This window comes from Cetorhinus maximus, chromosome 17 (assembly GCF_964194155.1).
Source record: "Cetorhinus maximus chromosome 17, sCetMax3.hap1.1, whole genome shotgun sequence".
In the NCBI taxonomy this organism is placed as follows: Eukaryota; Metazoa; Chordata; class Chondrichthyes; order Lamniformes; family Cetorhinidae; genus Cetorhinus; species Cetorhinus maximus.
In genome coordinates, this window is record NC_135895.1 from 59,151,751 (window position 1) to 59,172,026 (window position 20,276).

Genomic DNA, 20,276 nt, shown 5'->3' on the forward strand with positions numbered 1-20,276 from the left:
ACGATTGTCACTGCACCGCGATTTCACGCTGGCGGGCCAATTAAGGAGCTGCCTCAGGGAGATGATGCGCTGTTTAAAAAAACTAATGAAGAAAATAAAAATGTCAAAACATGTCCCTTCATGTGATTCTGTCATATGAGCAGGGACATGTTTTTAACTCAAGTAAAATATTTATTTTATTTTTATTTGCTTTGGGAAACCTCATCCTGCCCATGGATGAGGCTTCCTAAAAAGTACAAAGGGCGCTTAGCGTTTTCGCCTGCCCACCAACCGTGGGCAAAGGTTGGACAGGCAGTGTAAATTTGAATGTAATAACTTTTTAATGGCCTTAATAGACCTTCTAGTTGTCGGCAGGCGTGCCACCGACTCTGGAGCATGCCTGCCGAATGAAATATTACAGGACTACATGATGACGTCGGAATGCTCGCCCAATGTCATCGCACGTCACTTTACGCTCAGCCAGATTGGGCGCTCGCCCACCTGCCGAGCTAAAAATTCTGGCCCTGGTGTCTGAGCTCACTCTGAAATCGAAAAAAATAATTAATGAAATAATCCAGGAGAACTGCGACTTCTAAACTTAGCTGAGAGAAAGCAAAAGCCAGGATTCGACAAATTCATGGCTTTAAAGTAAAGCTGAGCAAGAGTCTCTGCAGGCAGCTGATCCAGAGGAACTGTTTTGTTTTGCAAGTTGAGCACGATAGCCACTTTAGCAGAGCCCGCCAATACTAGCAAATACAAGAAATCCCTTTGTCTCCAAGTGAACGTTGATGCCATTTTGAAGTTCAAAAAGCTCTTAAAGCAGAAACTACACTTTTAAATTGTTAACCATGGATCAGAATTCCACTCATCTAGAACAATTTGGACTTATCCAATGGAAAATTGGGCGTCCTGGAGAACACAATTTCTAAACAACCAGAGTACATCAGGTCAAAGTAGAAAGTCAGAAAAAGTCCAGACCTTTTAATACTGGTTTGGTGAACTTGCGGATGAAGTAATCTTAATGCAATGCATTGATGAATTCCCAACCAGCTTCGATGAAACATTAAAACCCTTTGACAAATATTTTAATCTTCAAATTGTGTCGCACACAGAGCTTAAAAAGAGGGATAGAAAACCCTCAGTGAAGATAAAAAGATAAGTAAGCCATATAGGGGTGCCAGAGAGGCAAAGAACTTTCCAGCAATCCAAAAAATATATCATTTTGGAAATCCTGACACCATACCCAAACTGCAACAGCAGGTGGCAATGCAGAGCGAGCAGCTGACTGTGAATGAAGGAAAGCTATCTAATGAAATCCAGAATAGACAAACCATGTAAAAGGAAAATGAAATAAGGTTGGAAAATATCCGTATCGAAGCTTAACTGGAAGATTTGAAACACAAAATTCAAGCTGAGTATATACCTTTGAAAATGCACGATAAACTGAAGTCTTCAATGAAGTAAACTGTTTGAGATCTGAGCAAACAAATTTCTGAAGCATCACAAAGGTACCAGGAGGAAATAACAACCCTGAATTCCATTTTTGGCAAATCAAAGCAGGAGTTGGGAAAACTCAACCAGAAATACAGCCAGGCATAACAGCAGGCAACAAATGCACTTAAAGAAGTTGCAGTCTTGAAAGAACTGAAGAGCCAGTTGGCAAAGAAGACTCGGGAATGTTCTATATTCCAGGAGGAAGCCAAGAGGTACGAGAAAGAAACTACAGAGCTGAAGAAAATGGTTGAATATTTGGAAGAAAATTTGGGAGAATATTACATTTCCAACGATGTATGTGAAAAGGTGAAAATTAGGAACTTAGAATGGCAAGAGCAAGTAGAGCTTCTCACAAAGAGAGTGAAGAGTCTCAGAAACCATTGACAGAAATGAAATGACAGAATGTGAGCTTGAAGGATAGTGCAGAGGAATGATGCTCTGCTAAAGAAAAACTGATCAACATGGAGAACCAACTTTCATGTATAAAAGGTGAGTTTATTAAGGAAAATGAGAACTGATAAGAATATTGGAATGTCGCTCACGGGAAGTAGAACGCTTGAAAGGACTTGAAATGCTTAAATGATGAGCCTGTAGAAAAAAATTCAACAAAGATAGATCTTCAATTAAAATTTAATGAACTTCAAGTATCAGAAGTCTCTAGTAAGCATTGTGCAAAATGTTTGGAACAGGAGAAAGGATTGCTGATGTATCAGAACAGTTGCTTGAAAGCAGAATTAACAAACAAATCTGATTAACTTCTTGAGCTTCAGTCCAATCTGAACAACATGAAGATTGAGATATGAATAGAGAAAATCCAGACTTTGAAAGCAGATAAGAGAAACTCTACAAAACAGATTGACCGACCTAACGAGTGAATTGAAAGAGTCCAAGGGGCAGTCAGTGACCATGGAAGAAAGATTACGAACAGAACTGAATTCCCAGGTGAAGGTGTCAAACTTATATGTGTTCCACAGATAGCTCTGAAACAAAGACAACTCAATTTACCAGGGTAGTTGCTGAGCTTGAAAAACAACTGGAAAAGAAGAAAGTACCTAAAAATGTGGGTAAAATTGTGACACAAGTGGGTACAAGTGTTCATTTTCGAAATGTAAACTTTCACATGATGATGGAAGAAGCAAAAGAAACAGCAAGGAGACCATGACAATGTTCATCCACCCTGCAAGAAACAGGTTAGGGTAGCAACTACCAACCAGTGCAACAGCCAAACCGACTAACTGCAGTGCAACACAAAATAATGGGAAAGGATGAAAACATACCCAGATGCCAGAACAATCTCCAAACCAACTGGAAGAACCAACAGCGATAGGGCCTACCACTCTCCCGACAATAGTGTGAATGAGATATGGAAGGGTTATAAGGCCTGCAGATTGCTTGAACCTTTGAAGTCAATGACTTGAAGGAGGGAGATGGGGTAGTGATAATGTAATAATGGCAATATAGATGCACCATAGTGATAACAACGTAAGATAGAAGGTAAACTATAATCACTTAAAATATATTGGATAAAGACTTAGGGAGAGGTGTGGTGAAATGTTCCAACACAAATATGGTTAATGTGGGACTGAGTACGGTGCCACCTACACAGTGATGAACCCTTTACCTTATATTTGTAAATATTTTTAGGAGTCCATAAAGACAAGTTACTCTTAAATGACTATGAAGACTTCTTCAGACATACCGAACTGTAACCAACACCCTACAATACTGGCCTTGCCAGCAATGCCCACATTCCATGAAAGAATAAAAATAAACCTGTATTATCAACCTGACATCTGTCATAAGCACCCTTTTTCTGCTTCATCTTACTCTCCAACTCTTTCATCATCTAGGGAGCTCTGGATTTGTTTATCCTACTTTACCCCTCCTGGGAATGTACCTCAACTCTACCCAAACTATCTCCTCCTTAAAGGCCAACCCATTGTTCAATTACAGTTTTGCCTATCAAATTTTGATTCCAATTTACCTGGACCAGATCTGTTCTCACCTCACTGAAATTTCCCTCCCCAAAATGTACTATTTTTACTCTGAATTGTTCCTTGTTCTTTTCCATAGCTAACCTACACCTTATGACACTTTGCTTTGAGAAAAGAGACACGTCGAAGCTTTTCGGTCAGAGTAAGAGGAAATGCAAATACCAGTGCCAGGTCTTCTTGCGATTGTCCTAATGAGTGCAAGACAAAAAGACATGTCTCTTTTTTCAGCAATACTCAAGTTCCAAACTAGCAAACGACTATTGTGATACTTTGATTGCTGTACCCTAAATGTTCCCCAACTGACACTTGATCCATTTGTTTCGCTTCTTTTCCCAGAACCAGATCCAGCAATGCCTCTATTCTCTTTGGAACAGAAACATACTGATGTAGACAATTAACCTAAACAAACTTTGGAAACTCTTCCCCCCCCTCTGCCCTTTACACCAAATCTATATTAGGATAATTGAAGTCCCCCATAATAATTATTGTTTAGTTTTTGCACCTCTTTATAATCTCCTTGCAAATTTGTTCCTCTATATCTTTCTCACTAGTTGATGGCCTTTGGAATACTCTCAGTAGTGTAATGGTATCTATACTGTTTCCTAGCTCTAAACAAATAGATTCTGTCCTTGAACCTTCTAGGATATCCTCTCTCTGCAGCACTGTAATATTATTCTTAATCAATACTGCCACCCCTCCACTTTTCTTTCTTTCCTTATCTTTTCCGAACACCTTGTACCCAATCCTTTTATGAGCCAGGAGTCTGCTATCACCACAACATTATATTCCTCATGGATCATTGCATCAGTGCCTCACAAATGTTATTTACCGCATTCTGTGTGTTCACACACATGATTGGTAAACCCAATTTAGGCCTAATTGCATTTCCTCTTACTCTGACCCCACCTCGTACCTCACTATTTCGTACTCTTGTGCTAGCTGTCTCATCCAATTCTTTGGGCATCTTATATTTCCTCTTCTATCTCCTGATTCCCAACCCCCTTCCAAGTTAATTTAATCCCTCCACAATAGCACTAGCAAACTACCCCACAAGGTTATTGGTCTCAGCTCTGTTTAGGCGCAACTGGTCTGGACTGGTCTCATCTCCCTGAGAATCATTCGCAATGTCCCAGGATTCTACAGCCTCCTCTCAACCTGCCCCATTTCTCCAGCCATGTGTTCTCTACCCTTAAATTTCTATCTTCACTAATGGCACAGGGTGTAATCTGGAGATTGCTACCTTTGAGGTCTTGCCTGCTTGTTTCTTTCCGAGCTCCCTAAAATCTGCGTGCAGGACCTATCCATCTTTGACCTATGTCATCAGCACTGATATGGATCATGGCTGCTGGCTGTTTCGCCTTCCCCCTCAGAGTGCTCTGCAGCCACTCAGTTATTTCTTTGACCCTAGCACCAGGGAGGCATAAACTCACTGTCTCCAGTCACTGCAATGCGAACTTGACACTACTGCAGGTAGATCTGGAATATGCAGGTTTACAAATCAGGATTGCTTAAAGTGCCCTCAGGGTTCCATTCAGGAGAGTGAAACAATACAAGCATTGTGTAAGAAACTTCTATGGTGTTCACCACTGAGCTGAACACCCTTGGTTCCAATCATACGGGGAACTATTCACATAGCAACCCGTCATCTCCACTGTAGTTGTCTTTTCCATTTGCAATCCTGTTTCCAATCAGGTATTCTCCCTATCAAAAGATACCAAGAACCAGCAAATCTTACGGCTTAAACATTCAATGGCCAACAATATTACAAACCCTGTTAGCATGTATTGCCACAGTGCCGAGCCTGAGCTCCCAATGTATAACAAAAACAAAAATACCTGGAAAAACTCAGCAGGTCTGGCAGCATCTGTGGAAGGGAGCACAGTCAACCTTTCGAGTCCGCATGACTCAGAGTCATACGGACTCGAAAGGTTAACTGTGCTCCCTTCCACAGATGCTGCCAGACCTGCTGAGTTTTTCCAGGTATTTTTGTTTTTATTTTCGATTTCCAGCATCCGCAGTTCTTTGCTTTTTTTCTCCCAATGTATAACCTCATCTCCTTAGCTGTGTGTGTCCAGGCGTGCTAACAACTAAATGTGCCTTTAGCACTTGGCACTGATGATCAAAGCAACACACTTTAACATATACTGACCTTGTTGACCAATCGACCGGCTACTCCTCTCTATCGTACATTTCAATGAAAATGAATGAAATAATCGAGCCAACAGCTAATTAATAACATTTCCTACAGATTGCCTAGAAATCGTTTTATTGTCACAGCGCAGAATAAATACATGAAATAAAACAAAAATATTTTACCCACCTGTCATTTAATTCCAACTAAAATTCGTCCACTTGTTTCTCTCTCATTTTTCCGCCCTGTACATAGTCGATTTTTAAAAAAAGCTGATATTGCTGAACAAAGTATTGCAGACTCTCTGAACTAATCAAACTAAAGCAATGAAGATCATTGAACTAAAAAAAAACCCCCCCGCAAGATCCGATATTGGAGATCCTGCTGTATCATTCGGAAAGATTTATTTTCCACTGTAAACACTGCCCAGCTTTCTCCACTGCGCCCTGAACACTTCACTAACGCGCCCAACAGGGACATGCTGACCACGTTGCTCCGAGACTTGATGTCTACGCCCGAAATGGACCACCCCCCACACCCCCCCAAAAAATAAACCCGAATCACGCTGCAGGGCAAAGCGAGATCACTCACCGTTCACATCAATCCCGACTTGAGGCTCATTTTCCACATGTCACCAGTAAATTTTCCCGGAATTCACTGGTGGATGTAAATCATTCAGATGCAGATCACAAAGCGGCGTTAGCAAGGGGGGGAGGTTGGCTTTTTAGTCATCTATTTAAAGTCTGGGGGAATAAATCTTTCTGATAAAATGTCAACTCTTGCGTGGCCGACGTTTAAACCACAGTGAGCTTTCCTCTCCAGAGCCGCGCTCCTCTGATTCTATTTAGAAGGCAGGCTCTAACCACACGCTTTCACACCTCTGAAATGTGTGTTCCTTCTCACACACAGTCATCAAAAAAAAAGTTTGAATGCAGTGGGCTGCTGCAATCTAATTTGTCTAGACTTTTTGTTGTAGTGTGCTAGAAGTGGAAACCTGCTTTCCGAGAAGCCCCTGGGTTTGGAAGAAAAGAGTTTTGGAGTTGATTAGTAATGTGGAGCGTTAGATATTTCAGTGTTATGTGTTTCATAGAATTACATAAACTTCACAGTACAGAAACAGGACATTCAACCTAACTGGTCTGTCTTTCTTTGCTGACCAGCCCATGGTGGTTTGCACTGGTGTTTATGCGCCACAAAAGCTCCCTCTGCCCTACTTCATCTCAACCCCGATCCTTCCATTCCTTTCTCTCACTGCGAAATGGTGATGAGTCAAGCTCCAATGACATGAAATTCCAATTATGTCAAAGTTGTCAACTATTCCTATGGCCAGAATAGCAAATCCAATAGAGCCAGGCCCGTGGTAAACCAAAATTCCATACTGGTAACTCTGGATTAGCCAAACTTGTCCAAGCTTGTCATATGACTGGACCAATCAGCAAACAAGAGGGAGAAATCATGGAGCATTGGGCAAGCCATCATTTGACATTGCGATCTCCCCGTGTAAGGATGTGCAAAGTCTAAGTATGGTTAAACGTGTGAGAAAGTTAAAAGTGTTGTCGACTGGAGAGAAGGTGAAGTTGAAGCAACAAGTGGAAAACTGGGGCATGACATGGTAAAGGAGTGGGAGATTCCAGCATCGAGTTTGTCCGCCATTATGAAACACAAGGCAAACATCTTGGAACAGCTTGACAAACAGGCGTTCTCTCCAGCAGAGAAGAAGATGAGAATGGCTGCCTGTTCCGATGCTGAAGAACCTCTGTTAACGTGGTTCAAGGCAGCCTGAGCAGAGAACGTACCCTTCTCAGGTCCAATCTTACAGGAAAGGGGAGTCTCCCTGAGCCACATGGAGTTCACCTGCAGTGATGGATGGCTGGACCGATTCAAGACATGGCGCAGTATCGTTCTCTGCATGGTAAACGGTGAGGGTGTAGTGGTTACGGCAGCAATGATGGATGGTTGGCTCCAAAATGGTCTCACCATCACTTGAATGAGTATACAACATGAGACATTTTTAATACAGATGAGACCGGAGTATTTTACGTCTTTTGCCAGGCCGCTCTTTGATGTTTAAAGGTGAAATGTGTAATGGTGGAAAGCGGAGCAAGGAATGTGTCACTGCTATGGTCTGCACCAACATGGATGACACTGAAAAACTGCCAATTCTTCTGGTAAGAAAGTGCAAGAAGCCATGTTACTTCATGAATGTCAAACCGCTACCCACGCAGTATGAGGCTAACAGAACTGCTTGAATAATCTCCAGCATTTGTAAGGCATGGATCAGGAAAGAAGACAAAACACGCCAGTGAAAGAAAAGGAAGATTATCATCATTACGGACAATTTTTAAAAATTCATTCATAGGATGTGAGCTTCGCTGGCTGGGCCAGCATTTATTGCCCATCCCTAGTTGCCCTTGAGAAGGTGGTGGTGAGCCACTTTCTTGAACTGCTACAGTCCATGTGGTGTGGGTATACCCACAGTGCTGTTAGGAAGGGAGTTCCAGGATTTTTACCCAGCAACAGTGAAGGAACTGCTACACACACCCTGACATTGCTAACCTCAAGAGTGTCAAGTTGATCTTCTTGCCGCCCAATACCACAGCCAAGCTCCAGCCAGTGGATCAGAATGTGATTAGGAACCTGAAAACCCACTGCTGATGGCAGCTGATCTCTCGGGTTATTGAGGCCTCCGATAAGAAGCAGGAGTAGAATCCAACTGTTCTAGAAGCCATGTTCATAATGAAGAAGGCACAGAAGATGGTGACGGAAGCCACAATTTCCAACTGTTTCCGCCATGCTGGGCTCAAACAAATTAGGACTGCACAAGACGTTGAGAGCGAGGAGGAGTAGGGTGAGGCCAAACAAACTGGATGATGAGGCATTTTTTGCTCACCTGCAGGAGGCTGGCGTGGAAGTTCCAGCAGAGGCAGCAATGGAAGCTTACATGGAGGTGAATGATGCTATACACTGTACGACAGAACCGACAGTTGAAGCAATCATAGATGCAGTATGTTTTTCAACCGAGGAGGCCGACGATCCTGAAGAGTCCAAGGAATACCTGCCTGCTCGCCTGCCTGTCTCTCTAGCTGAAGCCACAAAGGCCAAAGAGATGCTCCGGGATTTTGCACTGCAGCACAAACACACTGAATACATGTTTGATTCTGTTAACGACATGGTGGACTGTATCGCGCAGGCCTGAAGACAGCACTCTAAGCAGTAAAAGATTACAGAGGTTTTCCAGAGCTAACTTCCAACATTTTTCAATGCAAAGGTCTGGCCTTTTCCAAGGCCAGACCTTTGTAATGTGTGGATAAATTGAATAAAGACCTTTTCACACATTTACTGATTTACAGTGTTTTCATTTGGTATTTGAATTTGTTGTTTTTGACATGGGCTGCAATTGTGGACACATTGGGTTATATAGAGATTCATTCATGTGGGAATGGGGCCACCTCAGCTATCATGAATCTCCGCTTAACACAAATTTGCAGACGGATCCCCTGGGATCTGACTCATTAGGGTTTTACTGAGCGTATGCGCTCACCCAGCCTCCCCATAAATGCATTATATTATGTGTGTTTAAGAAGAGGAATTTAAATTATACAATTTAACATAAGAACATTAAAAAAACCAGGCAAAGCATTTCAACTTTTTAAGTCTGCTTCATTCACAGACTGTTAACTTCCACAGGAGTGTTTTTTGTCCAACCTTGGTAGTTAATTTCTGTAGGTCACATTTGTTCCTCACAGTCAGTACAGGTGAGTGCTATATGGACTATTTGATTATCAGAGTACTTAATTTTCTAGCCTACTTAAATCAGATGTTTATCTAGTTCATTTTCTGCCAAGAGTTAATTAAGCAAGGATAGAAGGCTGCTTTTTTTGTACCATGGCCTATTTTTAAATATTCAAAATGGAAAATATTTTAAGCAATGGGTATGTTTTTGATTGAGAATTTATTTTTATAATGTAGTTGATGATTGGGACACTTGGTTACCATATCTTGGTGACCTCATAAACATAGTGGGGAGATACCATCCGTCATTGTGTCCAGCAAAATCATAAATTTGTTCTTTTGGAATGCTTTTATGATATTGCTAGAAAGACTAAACATGGGAATTCTTTCTACTATACTCATAAAATGACAAACATATCCATCTCCCTCCAAACTGGTAAACAGAAACACAATGATACAACAAAGTTCAACAATATGATATTTCTTAGTTCCCATGGGATTGGATCGCAATGTGTTTTTTGTCACACAATTAACTATTAAAAAACAAGAATGGAGAAACCATTGTTGCACTTGGATGAAGGTATTTGGTTCTGCTCAAATTAGGAATATTACAGTGTGCATGAATGGAAGCAATTCTTTCAATTGAGAAACGTAACTGAAGGAGTAGGCCCTGGGTATAGGATGCAGTCAAGGCTGCAAGAGTAGACAAATGATGAAACAGAGATGAGGTGACTTCAACTTGGATTTTAAAAGCTGGTGGGTCATAGGAAGAAGAACAGGAAGAAGACATTTTGCACTTTTGAGATTCTATGATGCCATAAAATTCTGTGTCTGGAGAACATTGCACTCATATTAATATCTGCCTTTGAGTTGAAAGCATTAAAACATGCACTTACTGTTCAGTGACAGATTGTCTATATATTTATAGGTGTGAGCTTTGTTCCTTATGTAAAGGTATGAGATTCTCAAAGGGAAAGTGTGACTGACAGTTCAAAGCAAATCTTATAAATGCGTTAGTAAAAGGAAATAGGGTGAAATTTGCTTATCAAAACATGGGGTGAAACCTACATAATATCAAATCTATTTACAGTTTTTGCAATTTGGATATGAACAAGTGATAATATGCTATAATTTAGTTTCTCATAATAGTTAACACCAGTATACCATGTGAATTCCATTCCGCTATCAATTATAACCTGTAATTTACAATATATTTCTTAAAAAGGAGTAAACTAGGCAGCTCCCTTTCAAACCGTAATTGCTGCCCAATTTTGTTTCATTTACTTTGTATGGTTCAGTCTTAATCTTTTCATTTCTCATGTTTTGCTTTTGGACAGCAGTTGTTCATTATTCTGCCATTCACACCTCTTCTGGACACACCTTTTGTTTTTTTACTACTCCCTTTGGCTCTGTCCCACCAACTCTTTTGTCATTTAATAACTCCTGTCTTTTGTCCTATTACAGACCTTTCCTTTTGTTATTTTTCCACCTTCCCCATTTGACCTACTTAAATCCTATTATGTATCTAACTTTTCCCATTTCTTATGTAAGGTCATTGACCTGAAATGTTAATTCTGTTTCCCTCTCCAGATATGCTGCCAGCTCTGCTGAGTATTTCCATTACTTTCTGTTTCATTTTAGCTTTCCAGCATCTGCAGAATTTTGCTTTCGGTGAGGCAGCTCCCTTGTTTGTTAAGATGATGATACACTTCACAATGTAAAAAGGAAACACACAGAATAGGAGATTCCAAGTTTGATCTCTATTCAGTGATGCCAGCTAGAAAGTGTTCATGAGGCCATTAGCTGAGGAGAGGACCAGGTGCAGCTTTGATACACCCCATGTACACTCTCCTTCCACACTGCCGCTGAATAGAATAGTTTAGCCTATTGGCTATCTCTGTCTTGGTTCACAGCAAGAGTCCATGCTTTCAGCAGAGGGGCAGAGAAAAATGAAAACCATTAACACGAGTCAACCTGCTTCTCATCGCTTCTGATCTGTGCTTCATAATTCTTTTTACAGTGTTGTGTTTCTTCAGGGAATGGAGAATGAATAATGAACAAAATGAGTAATGCCTGGCACTAAGTTTATGCTTTAGTAATTCTCATTAATTTTAATTCATTACTGGCATGGTTTCTGTCATAATTTATGATGGTGCAAGTGATAGCTATTTTGAACAAAATGCATAACTATCATGGATAAATAACGTAACTGTGTGATATTTCTCATTTTGTTATGCTTAAATAAGTTCTGCAAAGTATGTTTAAACATAAGAGGTGCAAAATACATCTTTGGAACTGAAGGGCAGAGAAATGTTTAACTGCTTCTAGATCATGGCACTGATCCTGATGTAAGTTGTGAGGTTGGCCAATTGAAATAATGAAAGACATTTAAGATGTGCAGTTACAGGCTACGATGCCTTGAATATGCTGGAGTGGAGGCTGGGGGGGTCAGGGTGGGGGGAAGGAAAATAATGCAGGTGGAGGTTAGACTCCCCAAATAGGCCGTAATTGGGGTAATTAACACAAAATAGCTGGAGAGGGAGTGACAGAGGGAGAGTATGGGTGAATGAGGGGGAAGAAGGAGAGTGGAGTGGAATAGGGTGGGGTGGGAGAGCAGAGGGGTTGGAGTCAGAGTTGGAGGGGGGGGTGTAGTAGGAGTCAGAGATTGATAATGTACTTTGTCCTTGTTAATGGTCTCCAGTAATTTTCCTAACACTAACTTTAGATTAACTGGCATGTAGTTATGTGGTTTATCCCTCATCCCTTTTTTTGATCTGGGGTGTAACATTTGCAATTCTCCAGTCCTCTGGCACTGCCCAAATATCCAAGGAGGATTGAAAGACGGTGGCCAGAGGTTCTGCTATCTCCATCTTTGCTGGCCTAAGGAACCTAGATGCATTCCATCTGGACAAAGTGACTTGTTAACTTTGGCACTCTTTGTATTCTGCCTGGTTTTCTACTAGCCTTCTATAGCTGACATTTGTTGTAAATTTCCTTTTCCTGTTTTATTCATTTTAGGAAGATAGGAACAGGAATAGGCCATTCACCCCTTCAGCCTGTTGCACCATTCAATGGGATCATGGCTGATCTATGATCTAACTCCATATACCTGCCTATACCCCATGTCCCTTTAACTATCAATCTATTAATCTCAAATTTAAAATTAACAATTAATCTAGCATCAATTGTAGTTTGTGAAAGAGAGTTCCAAACTTCTACCATCCTCTGAGTGAACAAGTGTTTCCTAACTTCAGACCTGAAAGGTCTGGCTATAATATTATGATCATTCCCCAGCCCTGCACTGTCCACAGGAATAGTTTCTCACAATCTACCTTATCTGTTCCCCCTGTCCCCCTTACTATCTTTAATACTTTGATCAAATCACCCCTTAACCTTCTAAATTCCAGGGATGCAAACCCCCACCCCCTAATTTGTTTAATCTCTCTCCATAGGTTAAGCCTTGGCGTCCAAGTAGGGCTGCCAACCCTCCAGGATTCATCTGGAGTCTTCAGGAATTGAAGATCAAACTCCAGGACACTGCCTTATGCAACTCTGGAGAAAAATCATTGGGACATCAAAACAGATTTTCTCTTTGTCATTTTCTTTGAACATTTCTCTTTACCAGATATGAAAATAGTGGAAATGGGGGAAAAAAAGGCTGTTTGGCTGACAGTCAAGCATCATCAATTGGGTAATGAGCCTTTTTGTTTTCCAATTGACATAGGAAGGCAGTGTGTCACAAAGATGAATGTGTTGGCTGACTAATGACTGGAACATGGGGGAAAGTCATGTGATGAAACCTCGAGGAATACATTTAATCACAGTTGCATACCTAAGTCCAAGTATTTTCTGGTAAATCTACACAGCACTGCCTCCTTCCTAAGGTGTGGTGCCCAGAACAGCTTACAGTGCTTCAGATGTGTTAATCTAAGGTCATTCTATAGCTCAAGCATGACTTCTGCCCCCTTGCATTCTAGTCCACCAGATATAAAGGCCAGCATTCCATTAGCCTTTTTGTTTATTTTTTGTAACTACTCATTATATTTTAATGATCTATATTCCTGGATCCCAAGTCTCTTTGACTTCCACTGTTTCTAGCTTTTCATCAGTTAGAAGGTACCAGTTCCATCCTTTATAGGTCCAAAGTGAATGACCTCATATTTACCTGTATTGAAATTCATTTGCCACAGTTTTACCCATTCACTTAATCTATCAACAGCTCTTTGTGTTTTTACATTCCGATCTACGCTGCTTACAACACTGCTTATCTTTGTGTCATTGACAAATTTGGGTAAGTGGCATTCTACCCCATTAAGTCATCAATGAATGCAGTGGAGGTCTCAGGAAAGATCTTCTTAAGGAGGCAAAGGTTTAGTGAGGCACAGAAGAACTTTGTCTTCTGTGGCAAACTGACTAAGCATACTCTCAAACATAGAAAACAAAGGACAGACCAAGTTTCTCCATGCATTTATATTTACAGACAAGTTTCCTGACTGTAACCATGTCTACCCCTGGTGTCTCATTTTGCTGTTATTAATGCTGTGCTAAAGTGTCAAATGGAGGACCAGGGACATTAGTGGTGCATGGCTGTGCTGTGATATTCTAAGCCTTTTGTAACAGAGATGATCTCCAGCCAACAGCTTCTGAATCCTGGGAGAGGTCCTCCACAGATTACGTCGCCACTGCAGGTGCAGGACAGCCAAATCCGGCAGGTATTTGAGGGGCTGGAAAGACCGCATAAGCTGTCACCAAGAGTGGATAAAAAACGACAACAACTTGTATTTATATAGCATCTATAATGTAATACAAAATCCCGAGGCACTTCACAGGAGCATTATAAAACAAAATATGACACCGAGTCACATAAGGAGATATTAAGACAGATGAACAAATGCTTGGTCAAAGAGATAGGTTTTAAGGAGTGTCTTAAAGGAGGAAAGTAAGATAGAAAGGTAGAGGTTCAGGGAGGGAATTCCTCGGCCAGGGCCTTGGCAGCTGAAGGCACTGCCACCAGTGGTGGAGCAGTTAATGTCAGTGTGGCTCAAGAGGTTGGAATTAGAGAAACGCAGATATCTCGGAGGGTTGTAGGGCTGGAGGATCTGTTATTGTGGGTCTTAGATCAGGATTGATAGTAACTGCTGGAGGGAAGGCTGTTGATAAACTTTACCTTTTATTGAACATTCTACCAACTACGTACAGTATAAGGCTTAGCATACTCTGTTGTCATGTGACCTTACATCACTGATGATGGAGACTGTCTATTTCCATTTTGGATATTAACCCTTTATAATACAAAGTGGATTACAGATCTAAGGAGGGGTGAGACCATGGAGGGATTTGAGAACAAGGATGAGCATTTTGAAATCAAGGCATTGTTTAACCTCGAGCCAGTGTCGGTCAGTGAGCACAGGAGTGATTGGTGAATAGTTTTTGATGCAAGTTAGGACACAAGCAACAGAGTTTTGGATGGCCTCAAGCTTATGAAGGGTAGAATGTGGGAGTCCAGCCAGGAGTGCATTAGAATAGTCAAGTCTGAAGGTAACAAAGGCATGGATGAGGTTTTAGCAGCAGGAGCCCCGAGACAGGGCATAATCAGACAATGTTCTGGAGGTGGAACTAGGTAGTCTTAAAGGTGGCGTGGATATATGGTTGAAAATTCATCTCAGGGTCAAATATGGCACCATGGTTGCTAAGAGTTTGGTTCAGCCTCAGACATTTGCCAAGGAGCGGTATGGAATCAGTGGCATGGGGTTTGTGGCAGGGACTGAAGACAATGGCTTCAGTCTTCCCAATATTTAAGTATGGGTTAATAAGTGACAGCCAGCATGGATTCCTTAACAGGAAATCTGACTAACATAATTGAGTTCTTTGATGAAGTAATAGAGAGGGCAGATGATGGTTGTATCTATGGACTGTTAAAAAGCATTTGACAAAGTAACTGATAAAATAGACTTATTTGGAAAATAGAAGCAAATGATATTAGAGGGATGGTGGTAACTCGAGTATGTAATTGGCTAAGGAATAGGTCTGTAGTGGGGAATAGATATTTTTCTGACCGATTATAAGTGCCATGCATCTCCATGGATTGATATTCGGACTATTACTTCTCTTCTTAAGTATAAATGACCTGGACTTGGATATAGGCAGTACAATTTTGAAGTTTACTCGGATGATACCATGGATGAGGGCATTTAGTTATATGGAGAAATTGGAGAAGTTGTATTCTTCTCCTTAGGGCAGAGAAGATTAAGGGAAACCCAAAAGAGGTATTCAAAATTATGAGGGGTTTTAAAAGAGCAAGTAGAAAGAAAATATTTCCTCAACTGCAACTGAGGATCATGGATTTAAAATAATTGGCAAAAGAACAGAGGGAAAATAAGAAGAAATTTCTTCACACATGTAGTTATTAAGATCTGGAATGCACTACCTGAAAGAGTGGTGTCATAAGATTCAAAAAGAACTTTTAAAAACCAATTGGATAGACACTTGAAAAGATTAATTTGCATGGTAATGGGGAAAACCCTGGAGTGTGAGACTAAATCTAAATGGAACAGGATTATTGCTGAAAAAAGAGATATTTTTTGTGAAAGCTTTTCATCTTGCACTTATTAGGAAATTCGCAAGAATACCAATATAAATGAAAACAACAAATTTATACTGTATGAGAAAAGAATACTGATTGGCTTGCAAGTGGACTCTGAGTGGTAGAGGCATTGCCATGGCTCCTGAGGTCTGTCCACAGTGGGTGAGCAGTTACGGAGGTGGTGTTGGGTATGAGGTGGGATGGATGGGGCTTGGGTGGCATTAAGGGAACATGAGTTGGCACATTGTGGCATGGGGGTATGAGGTGGTACAGAGGACATGGAGGAACATGAATTGGCATGGAGGGAGCATGTAGAGTGGGCTGGGAGATGAGGGGGTGTAGAGGTGAAAGATAGAGGACTTAAAGCTTCTGAAATAACTGGGATGAAGTCCCAGAGAACCGAGGCATGCCTTCTAACCAGCCTGCCTCAGCACCCACCCGCCCCCGTGGCCATCTACTGTTTCCATGATCAAAAGGCCAGACTCTAAACTTGCCCCCGCCTCCTCTGAGCAAAAATTGGGTCTAACAGGGCCCCTTAAACCAAAGAGAGTCTGCCGAGTCAGGAAATTTCCAGACTTGGTAGCAAATATCCAGGGCTCTGAGCATGTGGATTTTTTTATTTGTTCATGGGATGTGGGCGCCGCTGGCTAGGACAGTATTTATTGCCCATACCTAATTGCCCTTGAGAAGGTGGTGATGTGCTGCCTTCTTGAACCGCTGCAGTCCATGTCTCGTAGGAACACCCACAGTGCTGTTAAGAAGGGAGTTCCACAATTTTGAACCAGTGACATTGAATGAATGGTGTTACAGTTCCAAGTCAGGAAGGTTTGTGACTTGGAGGGGAGCTTGCAGGTGGTGGTGTTCCCATGCATCTGCTGCCCTTGTCCTTCCGGGTGGTAGAGGTCATGGGTTTGGAAGGTGCTGTTGAAGAAGTCTTGGTGAATTGCTGCAGTACATCTTGTTTATGGTACACATTGCTGCCACTGTGCATTGGTTTTGGAGGGAGTGAACGTTTAAGTGGTGGATGGGGTACCAATCAAGTGGATTGCTTTGTCCTGGTTGGTGTCAAGCTTCTTGAGTGTTGTGTGAGCTGCACTCATCCAGGCAAGTGGAGAGTATTCCATCACACTCCTGACTTGTGCCTTGTAGATGTTGGACAGGTCAGGGGGTGAGTTACTCTCCACAGGATTCTCAGCCACTGACCTGCTTTCGTAGCTGTGGCTAGTCCAGTTCAGTTTCTGGTCAATGGTAACCCCCAGGACAGTGATAGTGGGGGGGTTCAGCAATAGTAATGCCATTGAATGTCAAGGGGAAGTGGTTAGATTCTTGTGTGTGTGTGTGAATTATACTGAATATTAAAGTCTAACCCAGTAAAAAAGGGAACTAGTCAGCACAGATGCTATTTTGTAGTGAGTGCAGAGGTAATTTGAGGAATTGGCAGTAAACAAATAAAGTGGAAGGTGTTGTGTAGTTTGACATTAATATAACATTTTAATAAAATACCAGCTGCCTTCATTTATAGCAAAACATATTTTCCTTTATTATGACCAAACCCAGTGTCAGTCACTAACTTTTTCGAGTCTCAAAGCCCAACAATGTGCTGCTCAGTAGATATTATCAGGAATGCTGCAGCACAGTTTGACTGGATTTGGGATTATCTGAATGCACACATGATGAGCTTCTAATTTCAACATTGCTACTATTGGCAGTTACCAACAGGAAGAGAAATACAAAAATAACCCTGAATGATACAAACTAATGACATTTGCTGTACCCTTTTCCTAGACAGCAAGAAAAAGTGAAGCATCTGAACTCAATGAACATCCCACCTACAGGGAGAGGTACAAGAATGCCATGAATCACAGGTCACTGGGAGGCGGGTGGCAGGTTGTCTCCAAGCTGTGGTATTATAAGTACCACTGGATAATGGACGGAATTTTCCGCTCTGGGACTAAATCCTGTGGTGGGAGTGGGAAGTCGGAGTGACTCTCACTGTTGAACTGGGTGGGCTATTGCGCACAATCACCTGTCCCTGCCTCATTATTTATGCATGTGCACGGTTGACATCAAGTCTCATGGCAGGGTGGGCAGGACCCACCGTTCCCCTGCCATCGTGTCCAGGCACCATATTTAAAAGGCACTCAGACAGCCTTTAGTTAACGGCGTCAGACCCTTTGCAGGAAGATGTGCAGCAGAAGGCAGCAACCTCCTCAGCTCTGGCATCCCACCTGCCATCTTGTCTCTCTCCCTCCTGTTGTGGGGCTGTCTTCTCCACGATTTAGCGATGCCTCCCTGGAGAATCTCCTCCAGGCCATGGAAGGAAGTCCTCTTTCCAAGGGATGTCAGCAGGAGGCCCTTCCAACTGTCCACGGTGGCTTGGAAGGAGGTCACAAGAGTGGTCAGTGCCCGTGGGGTCCATAGGAAGAATGCCCTGCAGTGCAGAAAAGGGGTCAATGATCTAATCTGCGTCCCTAGGCTAAGTGAAGCTTCTACTCATTGCAAAATCATATCACCACTCATTTTGTTATTCTGTCATGTGTCATGGGCTTCACTGTCTAGACCAGCATTTTTGTTACCTTGAGAAGGTGGTGGGGTGCTGCCTTCGTGAACAGCTGCAGTTCATGTGCTGTGCTGTTTGGGAGGCAACTGCAGGATTTTGACCCAGCCACAGTGAAGGGACAGTTATGGGGTATGGAGTGGAGGACAGCTTGCAGGTGCTGCTGTCCCATGCACCTGCTGCCCTTGCCCATTTAGCTGATAGAGCTCATGGGTTTGGAAGGCGAAAGCAAAGGAGCCTTGGTGAGTTTCTGTAATGTATCTTGTACATGGTACACACTGCTGCCACTCTGTGTTGGTGGTGGTGTGGGACTCTGCGGATTGCTACGGTCTCAGAATGATACTCATGGGTTAATATAGTATAATCTGTCTAATGCTTGCAAACACCAGATGGCCATGACTAACTCGAAAAAGAATGTAGCAAAGAAGATAAGTCCTTTGTTTATACCATACTATAAAGGTGGGGACCGCCCAGTCAAATTCGGACTTCACCTATGGACTGGGTTCGCGACCGGTGCCAAGGAACATGAGGATATCTCTTGACCAGCCGTCGCCACGGGGTCCCCGACGGGCAGAAGGACGAGAGATTATTGCTTGTAGTTTTGTAAATATAATAAAGTAACATTTATAATCAGTTGTCTCCTTTGATTCCACTAATATCGGTCAGATCTGAACAAAGCGTTATATTGCATGCAACATAACATTTGGCGTAGTCGGCAGGATCTGAGGGATATGTGGAAGAAAAAGGCAGATTCTAGTGTCCCTGAGGGTGATAGAATGTGTCGGGTGCCAGGATAGATTGCCTCAGATCATTTTGGGATGGTAACGAGCATGTTAGCTAAAGTGGGGTCACCCGAAAGTTGGGGCAAGGAGATAGAGAATAGGGCAAATAAATTACCTTATGCTATTAAGGAGTGTTTGGAGGAAGCGGGCATCCCCAAGTGGAAAGGTTCTTGTCAAGTGGGGTGGATTCTGCTTACTGCAGTTCGATATCTTACATGGGAAGATGAAAGACAGGCAAAAGAATTGCAGGAGAGTAAGGAAAAGATAACCCGATTGCAGGAGCAGAATGTTGCTCTCACTGAAGTAGTGCAGGCTGCTCAGGGGCGAGCAGCCAAGGCTGAGGATCAGCCAACACAAGTGGCTGTACGACTGGCCACTGCTGTGCAGGCAGCTTCACAGGTTGTCACATTAGTCCAGGCACCCTAGGCGGGTAACTATTTGCGAGAGATGGCGACCCAAATAAGGATTTTTACCGCAAACTTTCGGGGACCAGATCTTGAGCCATTTACGGCTGGTATGTGAAATCGATTAATGCGACATGGTCCTCCACACTGAAAAGGCGCTTTGTTAGGCACAAGGACAACCAGTGGGAACTTTAGTAATGTTGTTAGGACAGTTAGGGGATGTCGAAGAAGGGCGAGCGAGAGCCAGAGTCACAAACAGTGGAGAAAGGAAACCGAGGGGAGATAAAAAGGGGAATGGTGATGTTAGGAGGAAGATTACCAGACGAGAGATGTTTATAGCTCTCTTGAAGTCAGGGGTACCTGAGGAAGAAATAGATGGTATCCCGGCTGGGACTATGTAGGCATTATGGAAGAAACAGTGTGGGGGTAAAAGGGAGCTGAGTGCACCTCTGGTGCGGGAAGCGGTGTCTGACCTAAAGAAACCAGATAAGTCACACGATAAAGGCAATCAGGGAGAGCCGCCATAGCAAAGTACAAGTGAATGGTATGCTGTGATTGATTTGGCCAACGCATTCTTCTCCATTTGCTTGGATGAAGAATCACAGAATCAGTTTGCCTTC

At 42.4% G+C, this 20,276-nt stretch overlaps 1 protein-coding gene across 4 annotated transcripts in view; it reads right to left on the minus strand.

Moving 5' to 3' along the window:
• The window catches only part of il12rb2 (interleukin 12 receptor, beta 2a), a 46,480-nt gene extending 40,063 nt beyond the window's left edge, over window positions 1–6,417 (minus strand). For 3 of the 4 annotated variants that reach the window (XM_078561271.1, XM_078561270.1, XM_078561273.1), the window contains exon 1: window positions 5,788–5,837. In XM_078561271.1, the coding sequence (XP_078417397.1) occupies window positions 5,788–5,794 (7 nt within the window). In that variant the 5' untranslated portion in view covers window positions 5,795–5,837. Of the gene's footprint in view, window positions 1–5,787; window positions 5,838–6,189 lie in introns of those variants that run through there. The other variant, XM_078561272.1, reaches the window with a different exon arrangement.
• Window positions 6,418–20,276: the final 13,859 nt, after the last annotated feature.